The sequence below is a fragment of the Rhipicephalus sanguineus genome, chromosome 11 (assembly GCF_013339695.2).
Source record: "Rhipicephalus sanguineus isolate Rsan-2018 chromosome 11, BIME_Rsan_1.4, whole genome shotgun sequence".
In the NCBI taxonomy this organism is placed as follows: domain Eukaryota; kingdom Metazoa; phylum Arthropoda; class Arachnida; order Ixodida; family Ixodidae; genus Rhipicephalus; species Rhipicephalus sanguineus.
In genome coordinates, this window is record NC_051186.1 from 104,662,618 (window position 1) to 104,689,468 (window position 26,851).

Genomic DNA, 26,851 nt, shown 5'->3' on the forward strand with positions numbered 1-26,851 from the left:
CAAGCCGTCCTGTTTGTTCATATAGACAATGAACAGCATGCTTGCGAGCACAGGAGCACCGTGTTAGTGGAACACGGAAGGATTGCACTCCATGTGTGTGTATCGGTGCTTCGCATTCTGACAAAATATTTCGTTAAATTTTATGAACGTTGGACACCCGAAGCACTCTTTGTGTTATCCACAGGGCATAGAGGCAGCGCCTATTCATTTGTCTTTCCTGCATTGTAGTTAAGCTGATGTACTGCAGGCTCCTTTAATCAGTACTGGCAAACCAATAGTGGGCACTGCAACTGTCTAGAGTGCAGCGTTGTTCAGTGAAACTTAGCATGAGCCGCTGTGAGTTCTTTTTGCTTATTGATTTCTTGTATCCCGTATGTAGTTTCCAAATTCCGGTTTCCAAGAAATTGTTCATGCGACTAGTTGGAGAGAGGTCAAAACTGCCAGATGTAACATGTCTAGCTGTTCAGATGGTGGCTGGGGCTACAATTAGTTGCTAAACAAATGTTTGATGCAGCGATGAACTTTTTAATTATGGAAGTAATGGTCTGTTGCTGGCAGCCTCTTTAGACTAAGCCAGAAGCAGGCAGAGGAAGCTGTTAATATAGCTCCTGTGAGCTTCTTGTGTCGGGGGTACTGGTTACCGAATAACTGGCTCGCATGCATCAGTAAGTAGGCAAGCATATCGCGTACAGGCAGGAATCGTTCACGTGATTAGTTGGAGTGAGGTCAGAACTGCTGGATGTAACGTGTCTAACTGTTCAGATAGTGGCTGGGGCTACCATTAGTTGCTAAACAAATGTTTGATGCCTCCCTGTTTTGATATAGTAGTGGCTGTTCCAACGTACAAGAGGAGGTAAATTGAAAGCGTGCTTACAGAGCACCTGAAGCTGAAGTTGTTGAAAACTTCTCGATGCTTGCCACCTAAGTTGCGCAGAGGCAAACACATATTTGTACTGCCTTGTTTAAAAATATTTTCTTCTTGATTCTCTTAACATTGCAACAACCTTTCTTGCCACATACGCACACACACAAGGAAGTGTCATGGTGGACATAGATAACACTGTTGTTTTTCCACATGTGCGAGATTTTGAATCTTTCGTGCATTTCGTTAACTGGCTGCCCACTCGTTTCGTGTTGTGCCAAACCCAACCCTGCAGAGCAGTAAGCGGTCCTTGGTTAGGTGCCACTGAACAGCAGCAGCAGCAGTTGCATCCCCCTAGTTTCCTCCAGCCTTTGAATGTCGTAAACTGCGCAGACGTCACGGTGACAAATATTTTGCCCCTTTCGTCACACCTACGTCTGAACGTCAGCAGACCGTGGCAGAGCGCGACACTTTGTCTCTCTGCTGTCGTGTTGCAAAGAGGTTGAACGCAAAGGCCGGGCCAAGGTTGGCACCCCGAGCTGGGCTCACTCTCACGTGGTCCCTTCCCTCGAGCACCTCCGGAAAGACAGGACTCCTCCTTTTCGACTTTTTTCTTTTATTTTTTACTCTCCTCCACTTTCTTCTGTATCTTTTCTCTTAGTCTTGCTTTTAACTTGGGTTTGTTTGTGCTTCCCTGGCACTGTGCCCAAAGGATGGATTGAGTGTGCCTCTCGTTTTAGCCTTCTTGTTCTTTCAACACTGCGTTGTCACGCGTTCTGCCGAATCTTTCGGAGGGGGTTGAACGGCACCGCGCCATGTGCTCTGCTCCGTGGCTCGGTTCAAGGCTTCCGTCGTCTCGCTTTGCCTCCTTCTCGGAAGGCGGCACGGCCACGGCTGCTCGTGTGCGCGAGGGAAGGGGGCAAGCTCTTTAAGGGGCTCAAGCTTGAAACTTCTCTCCCCCTCTTTTTGAAACTTTGGGAGTGCCGTTCTGTTTATGAGCCATGAACTCTCACCTTCTTGTAGGGCTTGCATCATTTGCTACGTGTTGTTGACTGGGAAGAATGATTTTTTTTTTTTTGGGCTACCCTGTTTTCAAGTTTATTCGGTTACCGGTGCGTACGGACACAAACTGACACAAATGGATGGTGCTAAACCTTGTTTCTGATGTTTCTGTATATACAAAGAGCAACTGTAAGCATTGGGCTGAGTTAATTTGTAGTACGAAACAAAAAGCAAGCGAGAAATTGTGTGTTGTAGGTGAAAGAAAAACCATGTGAGGGTTAGTTCGTTAAACATCATTAGTTTGTGTGGTATCCTATATCACCTGTGCATACATGGTAAGCATGTCAAATGTAGCATGCGCCTGCAGGTTATTCGCAGGTGCATGTGGCCGCCAGAGTATAAAAGTACCAGCACAGTCTGTTCAGTAAACATTCTTGTTTCTGTAACCATGCGCTGTTTCACATACTCCATGTGGCTACAACCAGTTGTATCTGGTGCTCTGTGTCCGTTTATGCTAAAATCAGTGATTCCACTCCTGCGCCAACTGCACCAAAGTGCGCCAAATTGTATTTACTGCGCCATCCTGATAATATCGTCGAAAATTGCGCCAAACTGCGCCAAAGTCTCCGGTTTGGGGGCGTCTATCACCGGCAATCGCACGGCCGGCGCGTCAGAACATGTGCAGCTTGATCTTGGGGCTGCCAAAGTCGCAACCATGCACCAAGAATTATTCCGCTGAATGAATTGTGCTCGCGCGTGCGTCCCGAATAAGGCACGATGCCATGCACGGTGCCGACGCAGCTTCTATTGTGCAAGTCGGCTCGACAGCAAAACGTGCTCTCCACAGAGGCTCGTGACGTCTAGGCCTCTCGGTAGCGAGAAAGTGCGACGGCGATTCATCGGCGGACGTCGTCTATTCTAGAAGCGCTGCTGATAGCTCGTTTCAAGCGTCGCACGGCACGTAAAGAAAGCAATGTTCAGTAATAACTACATGTGTGCCGATAAAATGTCTGTCACTTCTGTTTCCGGACATCGCGGAATGAAATCTGGGATCGCTAGCAGTATATATATGGAACAATATCGAATTTTCCTTGCTTCGCGTTTATGGAAGAGCACGCGAACGGTGGAAACGCGTTCACACTTTTCCTCAGATATACTTTGTCCGTGGATCTTCATTCGGAAGACCTTTTTCGTAATTGCTTGTACCAGCACGTCCGAGTTTAATCACTCTGCGGTAAATACCCCCTAAAAGGCCCTGCCCTTTCGAGCTTACGTGCTAGGGTTCGAATTCGAATTTTTTGCTTGCTTTTTAAAAATGTCATCTCATTAATAAAAGCATATATCCTGGTCGGAGCAGCCGCAAATACGCAGCTGCCAGTAGCGGGCTAGTCGCTGACGGCCCACAGTGAAGCGGCTACCCCATGTTACACGTCCGCCCCTCGCTTTCGGTGGTCAATAGCTGACGGGTAAAAAAACTCTGTTTCGCTTAAGGGCGAAGCAATGATTGCGATACCAACAAACTGTATTGTTAAACGAAGTAAGGCTAGTAGCTAACTCTTTTGGATTCGATCTCGCGTAACTCAACAAAACACTGGTTTAAGGGAATATGGCCGCTCCAGGAACCGAAGAGTTTTCTTGCTCTGAGCTCTCTAAACACGAAGTAAGCGTTGAGAGCACAGCAAGTTTACGAGCCGTCTCCTGATGCCTCGAGATGGCGCGCGCGCAAGCGACTGCGCCCTTCGAACGATGCGGCCCCCCCCCCCTCTCCCCTGGCGTCCTTTCATCTTATCGAAGATTTTTGCGCAAACTTTACAAAAAAGTGACTGGGAACAGAGTAAGAGCACACAAACGGAACATATGAGCAGCACATATTGCGCTCATCTGTGCCGTTTGTGGGCTCTTACTCTGTTCCCAGTCACTTTTTTGTAAAGTTTGCGCAAAAATCTTCGATAATGTTTAGCCAACTAGCCCATTGCCAAGTTTTTCTTAAGTCCTTTCATCATCATCAGCCTGTCTACGCCCACTGCAGGGCAAAGGCCTCTACCATGTTTCGCCAATCAACCCGGTCCTGTGCTTTCTGCTGCCACGTTATACCTACCAACTTCTTCCTGCTCCTTACGAAAGACGGGCGGGGGGGGGGGGGCGTTTCCTCTCTGATGAGCAATCGACGGCAGGCCCGCACGCGGGAAGATGTTATCTCATGCGCTGTCCATGCGACGGAGACAGACGGCCGGCTAGCTTAATCTCCGCTTCAGCCGCGTTCGTCGCCAGCGCTCGCGAGCTTTTACCCGCGGCTAGAATGCGCGTGGTGATGTTATTAATTTGGTCTTTATACAGAAAATTACGGCAATGGCGACGGCAAAAATCCGCGGAGAGCGTCCATATAATTGTTATCACAATAAACATTTTAAAAAAGTTGAGGAGCCATTTCATTCTGTGAAGTGGATGATAAGCGAAGCTGTTTTGCGCATGGCAAGGAGGTGACATGGTGGAGGACAGTTTGGTATGTAAGGCCAGGTTGTTAACGTTCAATACGCAATATTAATGCGAAAGCATCAGATGCGTTATCAAACACGAAAATTGACCGTCGGCGGCGTCAATCGATTGATGCAATAAATAATCATCATGTGATGGCGTCATCATCACGTCATAGATCGTCAAAACTTGTGATGTCATCATGGCGTCATATATCGTGATGTCGCGTGATGACGCCATCACGACATCGTCACTTTACACTGCTTCCGTAATCGGTGCGCCGATCATGGAGCTAGCGCAAAACCAGGTGAGGTGCAGATAGCTTGCAGAGAAGGAGGGGGAGGATCAACCCATCGATCGAGAAGAACCTGGTTTCGCCTTGGAGTTTTCTTAGGGGAATGCATTAGGGACAGTGTGGCTCTTTGTCATTGAGGCACTGCTGTACATTACGGCGTTTGTCTACAATGTCTGCTGATAACCACATAGATGTATTTAGAGTGTTATTTCATAAAGTGCAATTTTATTGATCTGGTATTCTGTTTATTTGCTAGTGTCGAAAATAATCGCCGAAGAGGTTCATTCAGAACACTCAACTGCATGAGCACTTATTTTTTCATTAGCGAGTGAAGTATGGAGTTCTCCTGAGATGATTTTTTCCGTGAGATTTGCAATGAATCGAAATATTTCTAGCCTTCATAAGAGCCCCATAGTAATATTCCGGTGCTTGAATGTTATTGCAATATGCTTCTGTAGTGCACTCCAAGATGTAAAATTCGCTGCTCCAGAGTGCTCCCAGATGCAAAATTATCTGCTCCAAAGTGCTCCAAGATGAAAATTTTGCTGCTCCAAAGTGCTCCAAAACGAAAATTTTGCTGCTCCAAAAATTGCTCCAAATCAGAAGTCCTCGGTAGCATCACTGTAAAATGCTTTTTCAATTTTCGTGGGGAAATTTATGTGCATATTGCTGGATATGTATTAAAATAGTTTAACAATGCCTAATATAACTCAAATCTTTACTTGAAAACACCGACAGTTCCGAAAGGAGGCCATACACTGAGCAAAGCCTGTACTCTCATTTGAAATATGCTTTTTCCTTTCTTGCAATGTGCCTTAGACATTACAATTTTTTTTACAAGTCATTCGCTCCATTGCTCTGTGGTGGTTCTAAAGGTTGCGTCTTCCCTTCTGTGTGTTGCAGGCGAGGATAGCATTTCTACAGGGTGAGCGCAAGGGTCAGGAGAACCTCAAGAACGACCTCATCAGGCGGATAAAGATGCTCGAGTTTGCGCTCAAGCAGGAAAGGTACGCAGCACGAGAGAGTACCCGTGCGATTCCTTGGACCGTTCGTGCTTGGATTTGTTCCTTCTCTTGGCTGGTGTGGTCGCAGGAAGCTGTACCACACATACGCTCTTTTTTCCTCACCTGATACTTCGTACTTCTCCACCTGGACTGTTGCGCTAAACTTGCATGCACTGGGCAGGTTAAAAGAGCTGTTGTGCGCAGTTGTTTTCAAGCTTATGTACGTGCAGATATGTAGACAGTTTTCATACCTAACATCTGCACACTTGTTTAGTCTTTATTTCTACCTGAGCTACCGAGATACCCAGAGATCGACACATCAGGTAGTGTAGCTTGCACGAACTTGCAACCCTTTGTTGCAAACATATTGCGCATGTTTTCAAATGGCACAGCATGTTGAAATGCGTGGCGTAGATGTAATGACCATGTCCTTATGCTGCTGCATAGGTCATAGTTGGTGAATATGGGCCGCTGCCGTCTTTGTACCTCCTTGTTTGTGTTGCAAGCAATGGTGAGAGAGAGAACATGAAAGGGAGGCACTGAAGCTTGCTGTGCACATTTCCTTCACTTTTGCAGATGCTGTACATTATTTGAATTGGTTTTGACATGTTTGAACCCTTTCCCTCCCATTGACAAGTATAGTCATCATCAGATTTTGTACCAAAATGACTGATGACGACTATACTCATCATTGACAAAAATTGGTCCCACATGGAACCAAACACGACTGTACTCGTCATCGTTGTGTTTCTTGACACTAGATAGCCACAGTGTCCATGTTGGGCCATATGTGTCTAGGCTTTCATTGTATTGGCATCTTTGATTGTAATGCCATGCATTGAAGCCATCTTCGAGCTATCGTTTTTGAACAATTAGTGAAATTAAGGAGCCTCAATAAATTGAAATAATGGGGTCGTTTTGTTCAGAAAAAAACAAAAAAACTCTACAAATTGAGTGAAAAAAAATTTCCAGTAAATTCGGTACAATTTTCTTCATTTTCCACGGTAGGAAAAGGGTCAATCTTTTAGTGTTATGATGTTGGGGAAGCTTTGTTTTGCCTTATTCACCATCAACAGTAAACTGAGCAGAAATAAACTGTGAATTAACTGAGTGACCCACAGATGTTTTCACCAGTGAAGCATAGTTTGTTAGCAGGAAGCAAATTTTTTACTGTGCACATAGAGAGGCTCTACCAGTCTACCACAGTGTAGGTAATCTCATGGTGAACTTGTTAGTAAAGGAGATGTTTGTGCTTTGCTTCATTTTGTAGAAATGGGTGGTATTTTGTTCTAACTATTAAACATATCCTTCATTCAGCTGCGAAGAATTTAGTTAATATTAGCGTATACCTTGCGAACACCTTGTGTGTACCTCGTGAGTAACCTTAAGCACCTCATTCAGCAGAATATAATTTCAACATTTTTTTCCACTGTAAAAAAAAGAGAAAAAAAAAGTAGCCCTTATGATACCTCTCGCATCTTCCTTTGCAGTAATCTTCTGCATACTTTCATGTAGGATTTAGGTTGTTGCGAGAGAAAGATGGTTACTTTCTTTAGGCTTTATTGTTGCATTCCCTCCCTACTATGACGTTTTGTTTTCTCGGCACTTTGTTTGAATTCACGAGTGAGACCTTGGAAAGTGCAACTTCATTGTTACAGTTTTTTAAAAAATTTGACAGCTCCTTGAAATACTTTAGTAAAAAAACAACCATTTTAATGGCATTAATTTAAACCTTTTATGTGGGCACTTATTAAGCAAAAGCACACATTTTATTCCCCTTCTCCACGCTACTGGCTTGTCTGTCAGTGTCCTTTAGCGTAGCTTATCTTCGACTTTGCAAAACGTTTTTGCTTCATGTGCCTCTAACACCTTGCAGGCATATTCTAGTTAAAACGATGTCAGTTACTTCTTTGAAGCCTTTTGCATACCCTGTTAGTGTTTGTTTCCCTGTTCGGACTGACCACGAAGCGGGTTGCCCAGTGATTACAATCTGCCTTCGCTAGCGGGGTCCTTCGAGCCTTGACCTGGAAGTTCGGAGTCCAGCAGCCTTACTATTTGGTGTCGCCACGGTTCGCTTGCTTTTATTTTATTTCTTTTTTTCTTTGTTTCCCAAACATAATTTTCCTACGAAATTGGGTTTTACTAGTTCAAAAATGGGCTGGGTCGAATGAGATTGGCAATTAACTGTTATCCCCAGGCTGCTGGTTCTCCACTCTTGGTTTTGGTGGGAAAGGAATGTGCCGCTGTGCGCGAAGATTATGAGATCTGAGGGCGCCCCTTTTGTGGCTGCACGTGAAGGGAATGCGAGGTTTTTGACCTTAGTCAAACGTGTGGCACGGGGAGTCACTTGCTACCTTGTAATGATATTGCCACGTGCACTTCTTTTCATATTTTTAATGTAACCGGTCTTGCACGTATAACCACTGCCCTGCGCAAACTGCGCCCTAGTGGCTGCAAACCTTCCAGATTGTTTTAGAATCTTTCAATAAGACTGTGTGCTGCACGCAAACGATAGTCTATTCTGGAACTAACTCGACCGTAGACTTGACATATCAAGTCGAGAAATTTCGTTGATCCAGTGTCTCTAAAATACGAAAAATGCGCTGTGAAATCCGTGACATCACGCGTGGAGAAATTCTGCGTGAAATTTTGAAATGAAGCTTTGACTTTGATTTTCTCGTCTATTAACCCTTTGTAGGTTTCCTATATTTTTGACACGATGATATAAAAACTGGCTGTGGTATATGGATATAAACTACAAAGAAATGGTATAAAACAAATGTCATCAAAATCAAGCCAGTACTTTACTGAAGAAAAGTGGGACACATGTCCCACTGACTCGTGAAGGCACCATCTTGAAATTGCATGAATGGGTATTCGGAATGAAACTGCCGAAGCAAGGGGCACAGAGTAGCACTTCTCAACCTGTGCAGAGGAACCTTGTCTGAATCTCCTTTCCAGCAGTAGAACACCACCTGTACCCACGCCTCTTGTGAACCTTCATAGCCCTGGGATCTGTTTCTGTAAAGCTCATTTCACCGCATGCACCAACTTTCTTTTTTTGTCCATTTGCCTGTCTTGTCTTTGGCTGTCGGAATTGTCGAGCACAGCGGTCGTCCCTGAATGTGTCCCCGCTTTTCAAGAGGCATGTGATATCAAGAAAAACATTTCCACGCACCATTATCCACAGTTACGCTGAGTGATGAACGTTGTAGTTTAGCAGGGGATTCTGTTTCAATGTATTTGTCGGTCAAGTTATTGCACAAATTTACAAAAACACGTAATGAGTGGAAGCTAAAATCGCCTCTCTGAAAAAACCATAAAAAGAGAAAATTATCCGTCATTTTGATTGGTAGGTTCTTTTCTATTTGTAGAAGAGGAAAATTCAGAAGCCATCTTAAAAAATTGATCGGAATTCAGTGCCACTACTTCCACCCTTCAAAAGCATGGCAAAAAAATTTTGCTCGAGATTTCAAAGACTTAAGTAAGATATGAGTGACTCAGCGTTGCGATAATTGCAACGGGTAATGCGGGAGAAAATTTTTTTCTGCAGACGGAAAAGTGTGATGGTACGTGTCCCGCTGACGCACAAAGGGTTAATAAACATGTAGTGGAGAAATTGACGACATCAGAGTTCTCAGAGTACATTTTATCAGTCTAAACCGATTCATTGTTTCACGTCAGTGTCCCTTTAATATGTCTCGTTATGCTGGCCTCAAAGCGGTTGCCCAGTGATTACAATCTGCCTTCGCTAGCGGGGTCCTTCGAGCCTTGACCCAGAGGTTTGGAGTCTAGCAGCCTTGCTATTCGGCTTCCTTACAATTCCCTTTCTTTTTTTTTTTTCTTCCCCCATTAAACTGTCCTCCAAAATTGGGTAGTACTAGTACAAAAGTGGGCTGGGGCTGGAACGAGATTGGCTGCTAACAGCTGTCGCGGGGCCGCTTGTTCTCCACTCTCGGTCATGGCGGGAGAAGGAACGTGCCGCAGTGTGCGAAGATTATGAGATCTGAGGGCACGCCCCTTTGCGCCTGCATGCGGATGCAGTATCGGATTTTGACTGTTCATCGTCTAGCAGGCGAATCGGGTGGCAGCAGTGTAAAACCATAGGGGGCTGCAAAATGCGACCGCATTCACAAAAGCTTCTGGACCACAGGATCAAAGAAGCCAAGAAGTGGCAGCTAGTTTGCCCACAACAACAATAACAAAAAAAAAGTGAATACTTTCTCATTTCAAGAATGCACTGAGCACCTTAATTCCACGCTGAGGGGCAGTGCCACAAATGCCCATTTGCCTGAAGTGAGCGCGAATTTATGGTGACCACACTCAACCAAGTTTGTTCTTTTTCTGGCTCAGTGAGCTTGTTGTTGTTCCACATTGAGATGCAGCACGCTTTTCATCGCTTCTTTGCATCTCTTCTTGCTAGGTGCTCTTACGAAGGCTACGTGCCTCTTTCCTGTCCTATACAAGTTTGGTGTATTTTGTGTGTACGGTGTAAACGAAGTTTAACAGCTGCCGTTATGGCATAGTTTTGTCATTTGCTAGTGTGTCCGGCATCCTGTAGTCCACAACTACTACCACTGCTGGATTAGACATTCACATGGCCAGACCGAGCAGGGGTCATTGCATGCCAGGTCTAGTTGTGGAACAAAAAAAAAAGAATGCTTCAAAATACTTTATGCCAGTTATTTTGTGGCGATATAATTAAGCCTATAATCAAGGTGGGCAGCATGATTATCACACACTGATGCAGTGTTTGCTTCACTTTTTCATTTGTCGCACAAGTGCTCTAGGCTGCAAATAAATTTAGCCTTTTCCTTTCATGATTCTGTGTCCTAGGTGCTGTTGCAGTTAAGTTGGCATGGCGTTATCCAGCTTTCCAGCAAAGCTTTGAATATACCAGGTCGTTTGACATGCTGATAGCATGAGTTGCTTGACAGGTAGCATCTCTTCCTCTCTGAAAGTTTTTCGCTAACAGTGCAAATCAATGGTGGCACATCTTGTTCAGGGCAACTATGCATTGAATAGTGTTGAGGTTTTGTTGCCTCCCTCCTTGCATGTGGCACACGGTCAGTACCGACCCTGCTATCTACACAATTGCGCATATGTATGTGTGCCGTGATGCACATCTGGCAATGGCCTCAATTTGCAGGATCAAGTCTCACAAGCTCAAGTACGACACGGATCCAAACCCTGCCGAGTTGAAGGCGCCCGTCTTCGACGATGTCAACAAAGGTAATTGATGCATCTACCATACCTTAGCCACAGCAGTGCATTTGTGCGTGCAGCGAGCTCTTGTAGGTGGAGCCTATACCAAATTCTTAGCCTGTGACTCGCTGTAAAGGGTATCTTCGCCTCTGCCTTTGCATATCTTGGATGGACAGGCAGCGCACCAGCACTGCTGCACAAAAGGGCTGCTGTCCACTCACTTGACAGATTGGTACATTGGACAGTCTTGCCTTTAAAAATTTGATGACGTTGAAGCTTTACCTTTAAAAGTTAAACGCAATAGATGCGTTGCAAAGCCTTCCAAGCTGTCTTTTCTGCACTAGTACTAAAATACGTGCACAATGGCGGTGCATTCCGTACATGCTACAGTTGTTACGTCCAGTGTAGCATTTTCCACGTTAGGGGGAGACGTGATGTGCGCTCCCACTTGCGCGAATCGTGTCTGTTCTGTCCTCTGAGCCACTGAGCAGTTGTGACATTTGGGAAGCGTGCTCATCTTGCACTCGGGAGGCCTGGGTTCGATTCCCTCCTCAAATTTACCCCCCCCCCCCACCCTTTTTTAAAACTCTATTACTTTGCTTTGTCTGCAGGCGCCATTCCAAAAAAATTTAGTGTCAATCCAAGCATTCTCTGACCCGTATTTTTGTTCTTTTATTCTTCGCATCCATTACGATTTTTCGCTCACAGACAGCATCACTAGCGAATTTCTGCAATACCAGCTCCTTACACCTTAGCACTGTCACGTTAATGTGCTCGAACCCTAAAATGCACACTTTTGCGCTTGAAGCTTAAAATCATCCCGACATGTCCAAACAGTCGCATTAGTCTAATATGGTGCTTGGAGCCACTGCAGTGGTCTTGTGGTTGCGGTTTTAGGCTGCTAAGATGCGGGTTTGATCCCGGCTGCGGTGGTCACGTTTCGATGGGCGCGAAATGCTAGAGGTCTGTGTACTGTGCGATGCACACTAAAAGGACCCCAAGTGGTTCAAATTATTCGGAGCTCTGTACGGCATCTCCCTTAGCCGGAATCACTTAGGGACGTTAAATTGCCACAAACCAACCTACCAGTATGCTGCTTGGATACTTATTGTATAAATCCTTGTGCGTCACTGCTGGTGGCTTTGTTACCCTGGCAACGGAGTGAACTGACCTTATCTGGTCTTCATTTGCAGAAGAGCCCATGGATGGCGAGCTGTTCATCACGAGCAACAGCAATGTGTCGTGGAGGCAAGGGCGCCAGCTTTTAAGACAGTGAGTGTTACCCGTGATTGGGTGGTGTTTGTGTGTGCAAATGTCCGTACATTTGGGGCTTTACTTGCACTCGTGTTGAACATCATTCTGCACATTTTGGTGCATTGTTTTAAAATGAACTTGTACATTTTTCTGGATCCAGAGGGAGCATGGTAGTTTCCTTAGCTAACGAACGGAGAAACATTTCAAAGGCTGTGCTTTTACTAAATCCCTGTTCAGGTAGCAATTCAGACCTGAACATTCCAATGACATTGTTTGACACCACTCTTTTTTTTGTCAAAAAGAGAAAAAGCGACAGAAATTTGAGAAAGGTCTGTACAGTGACGCACACTCGTCGCAGTGGCATATTTTCAGAAGTGGTTGTAGAGGTTAACGTGTAGGTGGTTGGCGAAGGTTGTGATCACTTCTGTGAAAGCCGCTCATTATTCTGCTTTTCCGTTTGGTGAGGCTGGGTGTTGGCATTGCTGTTACTTTTCAGTGTTGTTGAAGATGGGATTCTCGATTTTTTTTTTTAAGAGATTGTGCTATTCTTTTGGAAATAACTTTGTTGAGTATGCACACTTTCAAAGATGAGCTCTTAATTGCATGCACGCACATGCATGCATGCGGAAAAACAACAACATAAAGCTAGACACTTAAGGGTCATTCTTCAGTCCTTAAAGTGTGTACCAACCCACAATTTTTCAGTGAATTTATGAACAGTGCTTTCACCTTGTACCTTTGCAGGGTTTAAGACACCCATTGGAACAGAGGAAAGGCATGAGTGATTTATCAGAAAACTAATTAGATGTTAAAAATTTCAGTGTATTCTATGGTACACTTGTTATTAATGGTGGTTAAACAAGTGTTTGTTTGAAGTCAGCCTAATTATAACACATAAAGTGGTTGCCCAGTGATTACAATCTGCCTTCGCTAGCGGGGTCCTTCGAGCCTCGACTTGAGGGTTTGGAGTCTAGCAGCCTTACTATTCGGCTTCCCTACGATTCCCTTGCTTTATTTTATTTCTTTCTTTCTTCCTTTCTTTCTTTTTCTTCCCCAATGAAATTGTCCTCCAAAATTGGGTAGTACTTGTACAAAAGTGGGCTCGGGTGGGAACGAGATTGGCCGCCAACAGCTACACCACCAGGCTGCCTGTTCTCCACCCTCGGTCTTGGCGGGAAAAGGAACGTGCCGCAGTGCGCGAAGATTATGAGATCTGAGGGCGCCCCTTTGTGCTTGCATGCAAAGCGCAAGTTCTTTGCGAGTTATCTTCTGGCAACATTGTACCGTGGCTGTGCGAGATCATACGTTCATTAGAAAACTGACGTCTGACCCCAACTGACGCTCGCAATCAAAAAGAGCGAAATATAATGACAGGTAACTCACTCAACTGAAAACTGCCGTGAATCCTTCCATGCATCAACAGCACACTAAGCATCCAAATTTTAGGCAAAGTGGCAAAGTCCTTTCGTGAATATGCTGGCTTCAGCAACACTTCTTGTTTGACCATCTTTAATCGTCCCAAGCCTCCAACTACTGCACTTCTGTAGTGTTGATACACTCGAGGACAACTTTTCTTCAAAGTGCTGTGAAAGCTACAGAATCCAAATTCATGCCTGCTGGCACACCAAGAAATAGTACCTAATTTTATTTCCTTGCTCAAACAAAAACTTTTTTTATTATTATTAAGCTAAGAGAATTAGTGAAAGTTGCAGATAAAACAAAGTTATAGTGAACTTTAGAATTCTTTTTTTCCCCATTTCTAAGAGAGCACAATGTTTTTTGCATGCCTGCTTTGCAGGGCAAGCACGGTGTCACAATGTGTGTTGGTCTGTGTGCGGCCGCAAATTTGCCATTAGTTGTCCAAGAGAAGTATACTCGAAACGTGATTTTGGAATATACACCAACAATTGAAATTTCTCTCTCCCATTCACATTTTTTACGTATATTTTTTCCTGAATGGGTTACCGTTGCGAGCAAGCAACACAAATGCGCAGAAGCCCTGCCTCTGAAGCCTTTGCTCCTCTGCCAAGATTAAGCCGTCCCCGAGTATCGTAACGTTCTGAACTTTCGGAATACGGGGGTTTAGGGAGGTCGGGGCTGCTCGTTCGTTTGTGCGTGGTATGGCCGCCATGCCAGACTGAGCTTGTATGTACGCTCAAACCTCATTATAACAGTCACATCTGCCACGAAAATAACTTCGTTACATCTGAAAATTCGTTATAAACCATTATTTGTAACACTGTGTCTATGACAACACTATTGTTAATTTACTTCGTTATAACCGATAATTCGTTATATCCGTGTTCGTTATATCGAGGTTTGAGTGTATATACAGTCGACGACCGATAATTCGGACTCCACGGGGAACGTAAATAAGTCCGAATTATCGAATGTCCGAAAAAACGAATGCGTGAGAAAAAAAATACTTTTATTGACACTTCAGGGTCCCGGTGGCCGAAAAAAGTTGTCAATGCGTTGCTGCCCGCACTTCCGCTAACGTGCAACCAAGTCCGCCTGTATCTCCGCCAGTGTGATGTGATCGCTGTACGATGGCGAGCTGGTTTCGTTCGTGAAGGCAACGCGTCTGTGCGGCGCACTTAGCGGTCGCACAAAGAGGCAGCATGAATAGCGGCGCGGCGCGTTTGGGTTCTCGCCTATTGAATGCGTGCACTACGCATGCAACTTCGCTAGGCCACATGCACTATCGAGCAGTTAACTGAAGATTCTTATCGTAAGGCTTGTCAGCGATTGAGCCGTACTGGCGCGTTTGCCACCTGCCGCCATCACGCCTCCGTGCATTTAGACATCGCCGCACGGCGCCGTGATAGCGGCCCCTTTGAATTTCCGGTCCGCTTCACCCCATAACACGCCGGCATCGCGACAAAGCTGACTTTCGGACTCTGCTACTGTCGCAAACAGGTCGACTCGCGAAATCGCTGGTTCGAACCTACGAGATGATAGACGCAGCAGAGGTGGGAGCTTCCATTATTGCCTTTCGGACTTGCAATTTGGGCAAAAAGTCCGAAAAATCGGACGCCAAAGAGTTTCAGCATTCGAAATTTCCGACGTTCTTGACCATTACGTCTATGGGGCTGGTGACGGTGCCGCGAAAGCGTCCGAATTTTCGAGCATGTCCGGAAAATCGGCAGTTGACTGTATCTGCCGCGTTTCGTTGTCATCGGCGCGGCCTTCGGCGCTGGCTGTGAGGGCACCGTTGGCGTCATTTAACTCGGATCTTTTGAGACAGCAGAGCGTAAAATAAAGCAAGTCTCAAGATAAAAATGAACGCGCGCGCAGAACGCTTTACCGCAGACGCATTTGACAGAACGGCGGCGATAGCAGCGCAGCGATACAGGAACCGGAATGTAGGATGCTCGCGATGTCGATAGGATTTCCCACAGTTGACCAGTGCCTCCAAGATCGGCACTTCAAATCACAAACCTGAGGCATAAAGTAGCGATCGAAATAGAGCCTCATAGATCAGCAATTAGCTTTCGTTTTGATCTCTGAGGCCATACTTTGTATGGTACGGGTGCTGGAGGAGATAATGGCTGGCGATTCGACGTGCGCGACAGTCTCGGACAGGGTCCGGATTATCGAACGTAGATCTCGCAGCTGTCCGAAATATCGGTCGCATTTACACATTACTTCTGTGGGATCAACGGCAGTGCCACGCGACTGTCCGCATTACCGAGCATGTCCGAATTATCGGTGTCCGATTTATCGGTCGGCGACTGTATGTGTGTGCCTTGGCAGGTACCTGCAGGAGATTGGCTACACGGACACCATCCTGGACGTGCGGTCGGCGCGGGTCCGGACACTGCTGGGGCTGGGACCCGCGACCAACGCCGGCTCCGGGAACGCGCCCGAGGACAAGGCCGCCCACCCGGCCGTCAACGGTGGCAGCGCCGGTGGAACGGCACCCGGGGAACCCATCAAGCAACGTGCTTCGGACACGCAAAGGAGGTGCGCCGAGCTAGGCATCTGCTGTGGCTTCTTGCATTTTTATTGTGTATTTGTTGAGACGCATCTGATAGGCGGTTTCTCCAGCGCTTGCCATTCGTGCTGCGGTATTGCCGTTCGATGTCAGATGTACCGCGATCCAAAAACGACTTAGCTGTGAGAGTTGCTCTCTGCCTGCAGTAATATGATTAGATGATTATGCCATATGTACTCGCGTAATGATGGCATCCCTGAATTCAGTCATCAAAATTACATTTTTTTTTCTTCCCGCGTAGTGATCGTACCCACAACTTACGATCGCGGCGATGGCAGTTCTTGTCGTTATGATGCCACATGTTAATCATTTGGCGATGCGGCCACTGTGCAAAACATTGCGGTGGCACTTTGCTTTGCACCATTTTGCCATGAATGCGGGTACAGCATAGACCACTTATAACGTAAGTCGCCGGAGTCGCGAATATCCGCACTATAAGCGGTACCGCACTATAACTAAAACAACATTTTTGAAAGGTTGCACGTGTGCAAAACATGACCAATGGGTAGGCACGTGATTCCGACTATCGAGGCATGCGACTGGGATGTAAGTTTGCGTCTGCTTACATTTGGAAATGTTGAACGGTTAGTGTCCGCGGACCTGCGGTGCCGACATAACGAACGCGGAAAAGATGCGTCGTCACGGGAAGTCGCCACGGTAGCACACTGCGCGTGTGCCATGTCGAAAACGGTGGTGACCACAAACCACCACTCGAGTGTTTCACGCGCGTAATAAGAGTGTGTGGAGAGTACTCGTTGAGTGCGGACGTTTCTTCTGCTTCAGCGCTTCGCGCCAAACCACGTGTTCAGGCTGGCTGGCGTCCCCGCCGGTCGCATTGGTCATCGCCGGTCTTCGCCTGCTGCTGCGCCGGGACTACCAGCCCGCAACACAGCACTCATGTTTCCCGACGTATTGCCAGATGGCGTCCATATCTCACGCAGCGCCTCTTCTATCGTCTTCAGACGACATTTGCAGCGAAGCACGCAGATATGCGGCCAATTTTTTTTTCTCCCCCCTGCACCTTGTTCGTTCGTTCCGCGTCCCCTCTTCGTAACGCCGTTGCCGCTCTCTCCCCCGCCGGTGCATCTCCGCTGAGAAGCACGCTCGCTCCCTCGCATCTCTGAGAACGTTCTGGCAGCCGCATTATAACCGGTCTTTCATGTCGGGGGACTGCACAATAAGAGGTATGCGTATACATGGAGTTCTATGGGAGGGTAAATGGGAGTCAGAAAAAACCGCATTATAGCCGGTACTACACTGTAAGCGGTTACGTTATAAGTGGTCTGAGCTGTATCCAAATTCCACATTGAGTGATGATGAATCGATGACACTGTGCATTCCTTTGGTGTCGTTATTGCACAACGCGTACAGACTTTTTTTTTTTTTTTTTGGTCTGGCGCTATCAGTGGCTAGTCTGAGCCTTGCGATAAACGCTTTCTCTTTTACTTCGTATGATCACATAAAGGTTGCACTTAAGGTTGCACATTTATCTAATTGTATTTTGTCCCTCTTTATTTTCCCCATGTTCCAGGGTACCGGGCAAGAAGATAGTCAACGTGGCCGAGAATGCGCTACTTGACACGGAAGCCTCAGTCTTGGCGACATTCGACTTCCTGGCCACGGAAAACGTGGACATAGAGGACGATGAAGACAATTTTAGGTGAGGCTGCACCAGAAGACAGAGGCTGAATCGTGTGATTGGAAATTCTTGAAGACCAAAGGACAGACACTAGGCAGCGTTCTTATTGCGCGATTGTGAACTTGAAAGTGCAGTCAACTGCCGTTTTTTGGGGGGGGGGGGGACGCCCTGTTTTTCGGGCACGCCGGAAAATTTTGATGTCCTCGCAGCATGCCGGAAGCCCTGTAGAGTTACTGTGTAAGAATGTTTGAAATTTTAGTTGCTGAATTTCTTCAGCGTCCAATTTTTCGGACTCGCAAAGTTCACAAAGCCCTCGCTTGTGATAATCTATGGCAGTTTTCTCACAATGCCTATTTTATGTACATTTTTTTTTTCTTTCATTTCGTACGCAATAAAAAAATTTTGCTTATTACTGAAGGCGATGTTTTGTTTTGAAGCTGTCAGGCTCAAGAGGGCACCTTAGTCCTTCAAGACCTTAGCAGCCTTTGAAAAAAAAGTATTTGGATTTTGGAAAAGCTGCTTTTAGAGCTTTGTCTTCCACAACATTAAGTTGCTGGATGCGTGTTGGCCATCCTTAAACTTTCGTGACTTTCGGAGCTCGATGTTGTGTGAAAAAAGGGTTGGAATGGGTCTGCTTGATCAGTTTGGACACGACACTCTCCCCTTTCTGGCGGAAGAGCCGTTGTATAGTCGGTGATGTTACGAGAAAAGTTCTTTTGGGCTTTACCATATTTCCTTTTGCGGTGATTTATGAAGTGTTCAGGGAAACCGTGGTGGCGGTTGATCGGTTATGTTGAAGTCTGGAAAGTACAAGAGTGCACTCACCTAATTCGCAGGTTTCATAGCTCTGCAGGCTTTAGCTCCATTCTAATTGGCCAATTCTAGGGGCTCGAAGCTTCTCCCCCAGTGGCATTGGCACTTGTACGTATCACATAGTGAATGTGCCTTCTGAGATCTTTCTCCACGATTGCTGTGTACCAGGTTAGAGTGGCCAAAAGTTGGGCTAGTCGGTAAGGATTGATGCTAAAAGACTGTGGCCGAGCAAACGCGTACACGAGAGAAGTCGGGACAATGCGATTGCCGACTAACAACTGGAAAAGGCACCCAGTGGCGGAAAAGAAAGTAGGCACAAATACTAATCTGTGCGTGCCCAGGCAAGGGACAATACCTTATTTACTCGATTCTACCGCGCCCTCGATTGTAACGCGCACCCGTTTTCCGCGACCAAAAAAAAAAAAAAAGTAATACATCGATTGTAACGCGCACCCATTTTTAGTGAGAAAAGAACAGAAAAAGTCCGTAGGAGTCAAACTTCGCACATTCAGAAGAACAAGCATTTGGGTTTTAAAGAACTAAAGTTTCAAAAAAGTAAAACACAAAGTCAAAAAGCGGGCCTTGCCGCTAAAATGTCACCACTATGGCGGCGATACGAGTCGCGTAATGGATCAGTCCTCGTCGCTGTCGGACAACTCCTTATCGCTGTCAACGCTCTTCGATTTCGGGAAACCGGCCCTGCTTTTGTCCACAGAAACTTTTTCGTGAAGCTTTGCTGTAAAACATCTTCTGCTTCTGTTTGCGCCAGTCTCGCACGCACGTTTCAGGAACTCCGAACTATATCCGAACGACCGCGATGCGGCCCGATTTCCGTCCGTCTCTCTGCACATGTAATAACTATTCTTTTAAATGCGGCATCGTGGTACACTAGTCGAGTATTTGGAGTCGGCACTAGTCGAGTATTTGGAGTGCACGTTAAAGAACCCCAAGTAGTCGAAATTTCCGGAGCCCTCCACTACGGCGTCTCTCGTAACGATATTGTGGTTTTGGGACGTTAAACCCCAACAATTATTATAAGGCGATGCAAGGGGGTTTATTAATGACTTCTGGTAGCAGGTAGACCGCAGGTCCAGCGAGAAACAAGCAGGCTCTGCAACCACAGCTCGCGATCAGCGCTCGCGCCTCTTCACCAAGAGATGATCCCACTGGTGGATGCCTTGCTCTTTCACCGCTACAGCGATACTTGGAACCAGCACGCGTGGGGGTCTACGTGAAATGTCGGGCATTTGATTTCTTCAGAAATCAAACGCCTGAACATCTCTCACGTAGACCCCGAAGTGTGTCAGAAGCAAGTAATGAGGATTGAAAGTTAATACTGGTCGGCGGTTCATGTTTTGTTGCCACTGCCACGAAGGTCAAGGCATTCGTTTGTAGGTTTAATTTTTAAATTTATATCTTTAGGTAAGTGCTCTTGAAGTTACTTTCAGAACAAGCTTTGTATCCTGCCGTTTTAAAAAAGAAATTGCCAGCACGGGCTGCGACTTCTGTGCTCCTGGATTTGTAACATATGCTGAAGAAGCAAACGGGCTGTTTTGCGACTTTCAACATTCAGTGTATTCTGGGCAGTAAAACTTTCTTGCCGACTTGTTGGTTCACATTGAACTATTGACATGTCGTGCAAAAGAAAAAGATAGACAGGACAGTGCGCTCTGTCCGGTTGACCTTTTTTCTTTCTTTTGTGCTTGCAGAGCATGTCAACAGTCGGTGTGGGCATAGGGGTGTGTGTGGGCCACTCTCGATTACCGTATTGTAAGAAAGAGCACTAAAGACCAGGACAGGAAAGGGATGAATACGAAAACACGAGCATTGCGTCCACCTCGGTGGTACAGTGGTTACGATGCTCTGCTGCCGATCCAAAGGTCGCGGGTTCAATCCCGGCCGTGGCGGTCGCACTTTGGTGGAGGCGAATTTCTAGAGGCCCGTGTGCTTAGATTTAGATGCCCGTTAAAGAACCCCAGGGGGTCCAAATTTTCGGAGTCCTCCACTATGGAGTCCTTCATAATCATATCGTGGTTTTGGGACGTTAAGCCCCAACAGTTATTAGATCAGAAAGTGTTGCGATAACACTTGGCTTCGTTTCCTTGCTAGGAGCACAATCTGTGTTCCCTTTGGGAAGAACAAGAGAAAAAAAAAAGTTTGCTAAAAGCTGCCTTGCTTTCAATTGATGCAAGCTTCGCAGTCGGATCTTTCATGTCGGTGGACTCGGTGTCTCCAAGCGCATGCTTATGCGTACGTGCGCACGCACACAATTGAGTGGAGCCTCTAATGGCACTCGTGATGCCCCTGATGTCATGCAGTGACGAAATGGAGGATGCGGTGTCTGCAGACGACGAGGCAGAGGAACGAATGGACAACAGGCGAATAAAATCAAAGGTGCGTACCATTTGCATTCTGGTGAACTTTGGCGTGCCAACTGAAGCGAGAGCTATACTGCTCCAGGACGTTTCGAGGCACTAACGAGTGGTGTCGTAAAACTGTAATGTGGTGAACTGTGTCGCTGCAGTGCAAATCATTCTAGGTGACACATTAGGCCGTGCCCCTTGCCAGCACTTTTGTAAGTTCTTTGTGTGCGATACTTTAATTGTTCGGTTATATCACACCTAAGCATGGTGATTGCACATAGATGCTGTCATAATGCACCTTAGTGGGGAAAAAAATCGTATTCTGAATGAAGCGGGCATTCTTGGTGATATGTCACCTGGGGTTATTTCATTGGAACATCCCTGTGCCTTCAAGGATTGACTGCGTGAGACCAGTGTGTACGCATGATACCTTTAAAGCACTCTTTAATTCCAGTGCTTCCTAGGACGCAGCTCCCTTCATTGAGCTCTTGCAATGCATGAAATACATTCGCCTTTTCAGCCAGCGTGCCATCTCGTATTCCTTGAAGCCTGAATGTCTACGTACAGGCGGCCATTTTTTTAACCTGAACACGCGAGCATCAACCGCTGAGTCTATAAGTGCCGTATAACGGAACGCAGCGGCGAAATGAACGAGAATACGCGCACGCTCGCAGAATCAAGTGCAAGGCATTGCCACAAGAATCGCGGTGTCTCTGTCGAGTTTCATCTTTGCAAAAAGATGTTGGTGTTTATTCCACAAATGATACTAATTGTCACTGAACCATCTGCCATCTCTGTCCACAGGTTCTAGGATCTGGGGACGAGCTAGGGGAGGCCGACACGGAAAATGTGCTAACTGAGTTTGACTTCCTGGGGCCAGACTCTACAGAAGGCCGGGAAGGTGGCCGCAACCAGGGCGATGGTTCCGAGTGGGGTGAGCTCGCTTGCTGCCTCGCTTCTGCACTCGATCCTCAATCCCTTTCCCACTGCTGAAGAGCTCGTATCGTCTTTGTAATTATGTGAATTACCGCTTCGGTCGATCGTAGTTTCTATGTTGTGCCAATGAGTTTCAGGAGCATGGGGATACGTATATCTCTTTGAAGCATTCTATGATTGTAGGTTTTTGTATATATTTGCAAATTTTATGCATTGCCGCAGTCAGTAAGCCTAAGTAGGAGAGGGTGTACATCGAGGTCTTTTGAATATAGTAACACAAATTTACTGTGTGGATCGAGCACAGACATTTTGTATCTGTTGTAGAAGGATCATGGAGTCAATGAGTTGATTCATACTAGTAAACAAAATGACGTTAAAGTGTATTTGCATGGTACAGTCAAGCCCGCATATATTGAACTTGCAAACAAAAAAAACAAAGAAACTGGAATTAGTTTGAGTTATCATATAATTCTACATATAACTTTTAAAGAATTGACCATACCTTCTGTGCGAATTTTGGTGTGCCGGTTGGCTTCACGGCACTGCTTCATGATAACGCAGGAAAGGCTGCTTCATGGCAATACAGCTTGATTTTTTTTTTTTTTTTGCAGTATATAGTTACGGATGGGGGTTGTGTGCAGGGGTGGGTTATACGTGAGAAAATACGATAGCAGTGCAAACAGCGAATTACCATCTTCATATGCAAGCTGTACATACTCGTCAGGTGCCAGAAGCCTTTACCCTAGTGCCAGCCTTGTTTTTTAATGTCATACTCAGCACACTTGTTTAGAGGCTCTACGCAGTAGCGTCAGCCTTGTCTCCATGTTTGGCAGTGTTTATTAATGCCAGCTGTGTGAACAGCGGGTTCTTCCGTTTTACGGCAGCCATCGCGTTAACAAAGGGAGGGGAGAAGTGAATGGCGACCCTGTGCAACGGGCCTGCCGCCGACAGGGGCAACGGCAGGCAGTAGTGGGAGAAAGCGTGTGATGGCAAGCGGTAGTTTCTACATGCTCCACAAGGCACCATTCTAATCACGCTGCCTGCGCTCCCAAAATGCATGCAGGAAAGACCCCTTCGTGAGAAAGAAAACCAACCCTTTGTGAGAGAAAGCCAACTTCTTGGGGTGTTGCCCCATCAATGTATGAAGTGTTCTGGCTATTGTTGTTCAGTGTAGCCATAAATTTTCTCACGGGGTTCTCACATGCTCATGGGGTTTTGCCAGATGGCCACGCACAATGTCCAAAATAGTTTCTCCTTCCCGAGCATCCTGCCCGTATTCAAGAATTCAGATTCAGTATGTCACAAAATTGCACAAACGGGCAAAAGATGGGGACGTTAGGGTGGCCACTGGCTGCTTAGCCAGTTAGCATTGGGAAAGAAATGGTCCTAGACAAGGTGCCCAGCATCGTGTGCTGGTGTGTTGGTTTGCGTGCGTGTTGCTTTGTGCGGGCCCTGATGGGAGGGGTGCCTCCAGACGGTTGTGCCGTGGACGACGACGAGGAGGATGAGGAAGAAATGGCGCAGCGGTGGGGTGCCGATCCGCAGCTCATTAACCAGCTGGTCGAGGAGTACCGGCGAGAGCGCCGAGGTCGCAAGGGCGTGACCGCACCCGCCTCGTCGCAGAGTAAGTCGGCTCGACTCCCGGGCCTCCGCCACGTGTCGCCGTTGGCACTCTTTTCCATAACACCCCGTCAAAGACCTCTTTTCATCTCTTCCTCACCACTGTGCATCTCGTACGTCTCTTTCCTTCAAGTTCCATGGTGGTGGTTTTCATGTGTCTGCTGCAAGTTGCCATTTTCAGCAGCCTTGCCTGCTGTACTAGTTGCATCGGCTCTTTTTAGCGTTTTCTAGGACTTCCTTCTTTTTCTTCTTTTGGAATATGTTAATATTCTTGTCCTCAACTTACATCTTCTCTTCTTTCCAAGAGACATTCTCTACCTGCATCTGTGAAATTTTTGCAGTTTGGTGCAAGATGAGTCAGTGGAAAAGAAGTCGCAGTACATGATTGATACACCAAATAGGCAAATCTTAGTGGTCGGTTGTGATATTGCCATCATTGGCTTATCGAGGCAGAACTTCATTCTTTTCATATGCTAAGTATCCATACCTACCATGCATCTGCTTTTGCCAATGCTACTTCACCTTGTATCCCAGTGATACCATTCTATTCATTTCTTGCCTTGTCATAGGGGACCCTGAGAGGGCACATACCAAGGCGAATGTCAGAGTAGTTTTTGGTATCAAGGTCAAAGTTTCATCTTTCGCTTTAAGATGCGCTTTGTTAGCCGTTCTCAACATCCAAACGTTCCTAAGTGTCGAGGTTCAGTTTCTGGAAGGAGCAGCTCGTTCCAAAAATCTATGTTTCGCTTCGTCTTTGTACACTTCCTTTGTTCTTTCCTCTTCAACCCCTCTGTCCTCCCTTACCAGATCAAAGGAATGTTGCTTTGCATGTACGTACTGTGGCCTCTATGCTTACAACACTGACTTGCATCTGAATAACATTCTGCGATGCTGAAACACATGCACCGCGTACCAGTGCACTTACATTTTGCAAAACAAGCCCCAAACTATGCCAAGGTAATCAAGCCGCCACAGTGTTCCTGTTGCATTTGCTACCGAGCTTGTTTTACAATAAAGCACACATTGTTGAGGTAGAGTTCTTGGGATTGCCAGAATTGATGGCTGCTCGTGTATAAAGATGGGCAGTCATATTCAAGAGCCCATTCGTTTCAGATTGGTTTAGTATCGGCATTCTTGGCTCACCCTTAGAATTTGGAATTTTCACTGCTCGGTTGCCGAATGCTGATGTTTTCTGAATTTGGATTGAGAGCTGGCACAGAAACTTAGCTTGGCATTGTTTGTGGTGGCCCAGAGTATAAGCATGTGGTGGAAATAGTACAGCGAACTGCAAAAGCTGGAAATGGCTTGAAGTATATATTGTCGCGTAGTGTGAAACTTCGTTTTGTGGGCGGCATCGACCCGTCAGCGTTACACGAGTGGCTGCGATTGAACTTGGAACTAGCGTGCACTAGACCTACACTGCTGCATGTTGCGTTGCTTTGCTGCACCCATTCTTAATCGCTTATGTACTGCACCTATTGCAGCCACTAGTGTTGTAGCCTCTTGATTCTGCACTATCAAAGTTGCTTATGGTTTTACAAATATTGCGAACGCTTGCACATTCGCTCTAGGTGCATGCCGCCACATCTCGCGAGGCATTGTCAGAAGAATCAAAGCCACTGTGAAAGTCGGTGATTGTAATGTTTGGTTGTCATGGCACGTTCGTGGCCCATGTAAAGAAAAACTTCTTAGCATGGGGATGGAGGCACGACCTTCCGAGCAGTGTCATTGTAACGGGGCCGTCAGCTGCACGTCCAGCAGTTTACTAGTCGCGTGCAAAGTGGCTTCGATTGTTCTGACAAAGGTCGTGCTGTAATTGCCGATTTGCGCAGTGTGGCTTGCCCATTACACCAATGTGTAGGTGACTATAGTAGTGCTTAAGGGATACCTGCGCTTGCCATGCCTGCTGAATAGCATTGCATCTTGCCGGCTGCAAGGAGTGTTTGCTAAGCATGCTTGATGTTGATGTTGAGTTCCCAGGTGGGCCCACATAGCACTTGTCAGGAGACTGCTGCACCTTCTGGGCATTGCATTATTGGTATATCAAGTTTAGTCTGCAGAGTGCCTATGTCTAAACTTTTTTTTTTGAGACCGTTAGAATGAAGAGAAAAATGTTCTGCCACACTAGGGAGATGCAATTGAGACTGTTTTTGATTGCCTTATTTGGCCTGCTCTGCTTGTAGCAAGTAACAACACTGTTGCAAAGTTTTTTTTTTTACTGGCGTAGGCCACATGTCTCAATTGCTCGCTCTGTTGCAGCCGAATGTTGCATGTACTTTTCACAACGCGTAGGAATTGTCGCGAAAGAAGGCATTTAATTGTTTAGCGTGCACTGCATGGTATATTTGAATGCTTTTCATTTTGGGTTTGCCCGTTTTCGCTCGCAATAGTTTTGCGAGAGAGATAGCCTGCATGACCTTGTGCTTCTTGCATGTTTTTCTCTCTCTCCCACCCTCCTCCTCCTCCTTGCACTCCTTTCCCTCCTCTCCGCTGCCACCCTAGGACCCAAGCGGTCTGCCTTGCAAGCAATGCTGGCTTCACTGTCGACGCCCGGCACGGCTGCCGCCGCTTCCGCCGACGAGGGCGGGCCGGGGGGCAACCCCGCCTTTTCCTTCGCGACCAACCCACCGCCCCGCATTCCGGCCTTTTCGGCCCCCTCGGCCCCGCCTCCTGCGGTGCCGTCCTCCTCGTCTCCCACCTCGGCCTCCCAGAACCCCTCCTCCACCTCCCCTTCGTCCGCGACCTTCGGTATGGCGGCATCGGGCGACGTCGTCCTCAACGGCCAGTTGGGTCGGCAGCCCATCGCTTCGCGCCTCGCCAGTTACACCGCCTTTTTGGAAGAGGCCGACGATGCCGGTAGGTCTCGCTGGGTCCTCGGCGGCGTGGAGGAAGGAAAAAGAACTAGGAGGGAGTGTCATATTGCAGTGAACTAGAATGGAGGTAGTGGACTCACTGGCATCGAACACGGGACGCCACTGATATCTCCTCGCGAGCAAGCGTTGGTCACACACTACATTGATCTCAACCGACGCTCCATGTGCACTTGACTGTCGTGACACCTGGTACACAGCAGTGTAAGCACCATTCGTTCTTACGCATCGTGTCTCCCCTCTAGCACTGCTGCACACCGGGTGTCGGGGCCGTCGTTTGCACCTGTAGAGTCTTTGACAGCCTCAGCAAGCCAACCTCCTCTGACTCCATCTCTCCCGACTGGTGTGCGGTGCTCCCTGGGTGGGATTGGGCTCCTGCAACAGACCAATAGTAGCATGTGCCTATTGCGTGACCAAGGCCTATTTCTCCCTTAAATTCTTCACGACTAGGCCTCAAGGTTGTCATGTGACGCTCCCTCCTAGTTTTTTTTCTTTCCGCCATGCTCAACAGCTTCC

The 26,851-nt window shown here is 46.8% G+C and overlaps 2 protein-coding genes across 6 annotated transcripts in view; one reads left to right on the forward strand and one right to left on the reverse strand.

Moving 5' to 3' along the window:
• Positions 1-26,851, reverse strand: part of LOC119374527 (JNK1/MAPK8-associated membrane protein) — a 329,511-nt gene that overhangs the window by 216,048 nt on the left and 86,612 nt on the right. The window lies entirely within an intron of this gene.
• Positions 1-26,851, forward strand: part of LOC119373237 (striatin-3) — a 121,632-nt gene that overhangs the window by 52,015 nt on the left and 42,766 nt on the right. For 2 of the 5 annotated variants that reach the window (XM_049410784.1, XM_037643246.2), the window contains exons 2-10: positions 5,538-5,641; positions 10,788-10,870; positions 12,037-12,115; positions 15,854-16,063; positions 17,626-17,754; positions 20,865-20,940; positions 21,714-21,843; positions 23,320-23,469; positions 25,968-26,321. In XM_049410784.1, coding sequence (XP_049266741.1) covers positions 5,538-5,641; positions 10,788-10,870; positions 12,037-12,115; positions 15,854-16,063; positions 17,626-17,754; positions 20,865-20,940; positions 21,714-21,843; positions 23,320-23,469; positions 25,968-26,321 — 1,315 coding nt within the window. The remainder of the gene's footprint in view (positions 1-5,537; positions 5,642-10,787; positions 10,871-12,036; positions 12,116-15,853; positions 16,064-17,625; positions 17,755-20,864; positions 20,941-21,713; positions 21,844-23,319; positions 23,470-25,967; positions 26,322-26,851) is intronic. The other 3 variants (XM_049410786.1, XM_049410785.1, XM_049410787.1) reach the window with 3 other exon arrangements.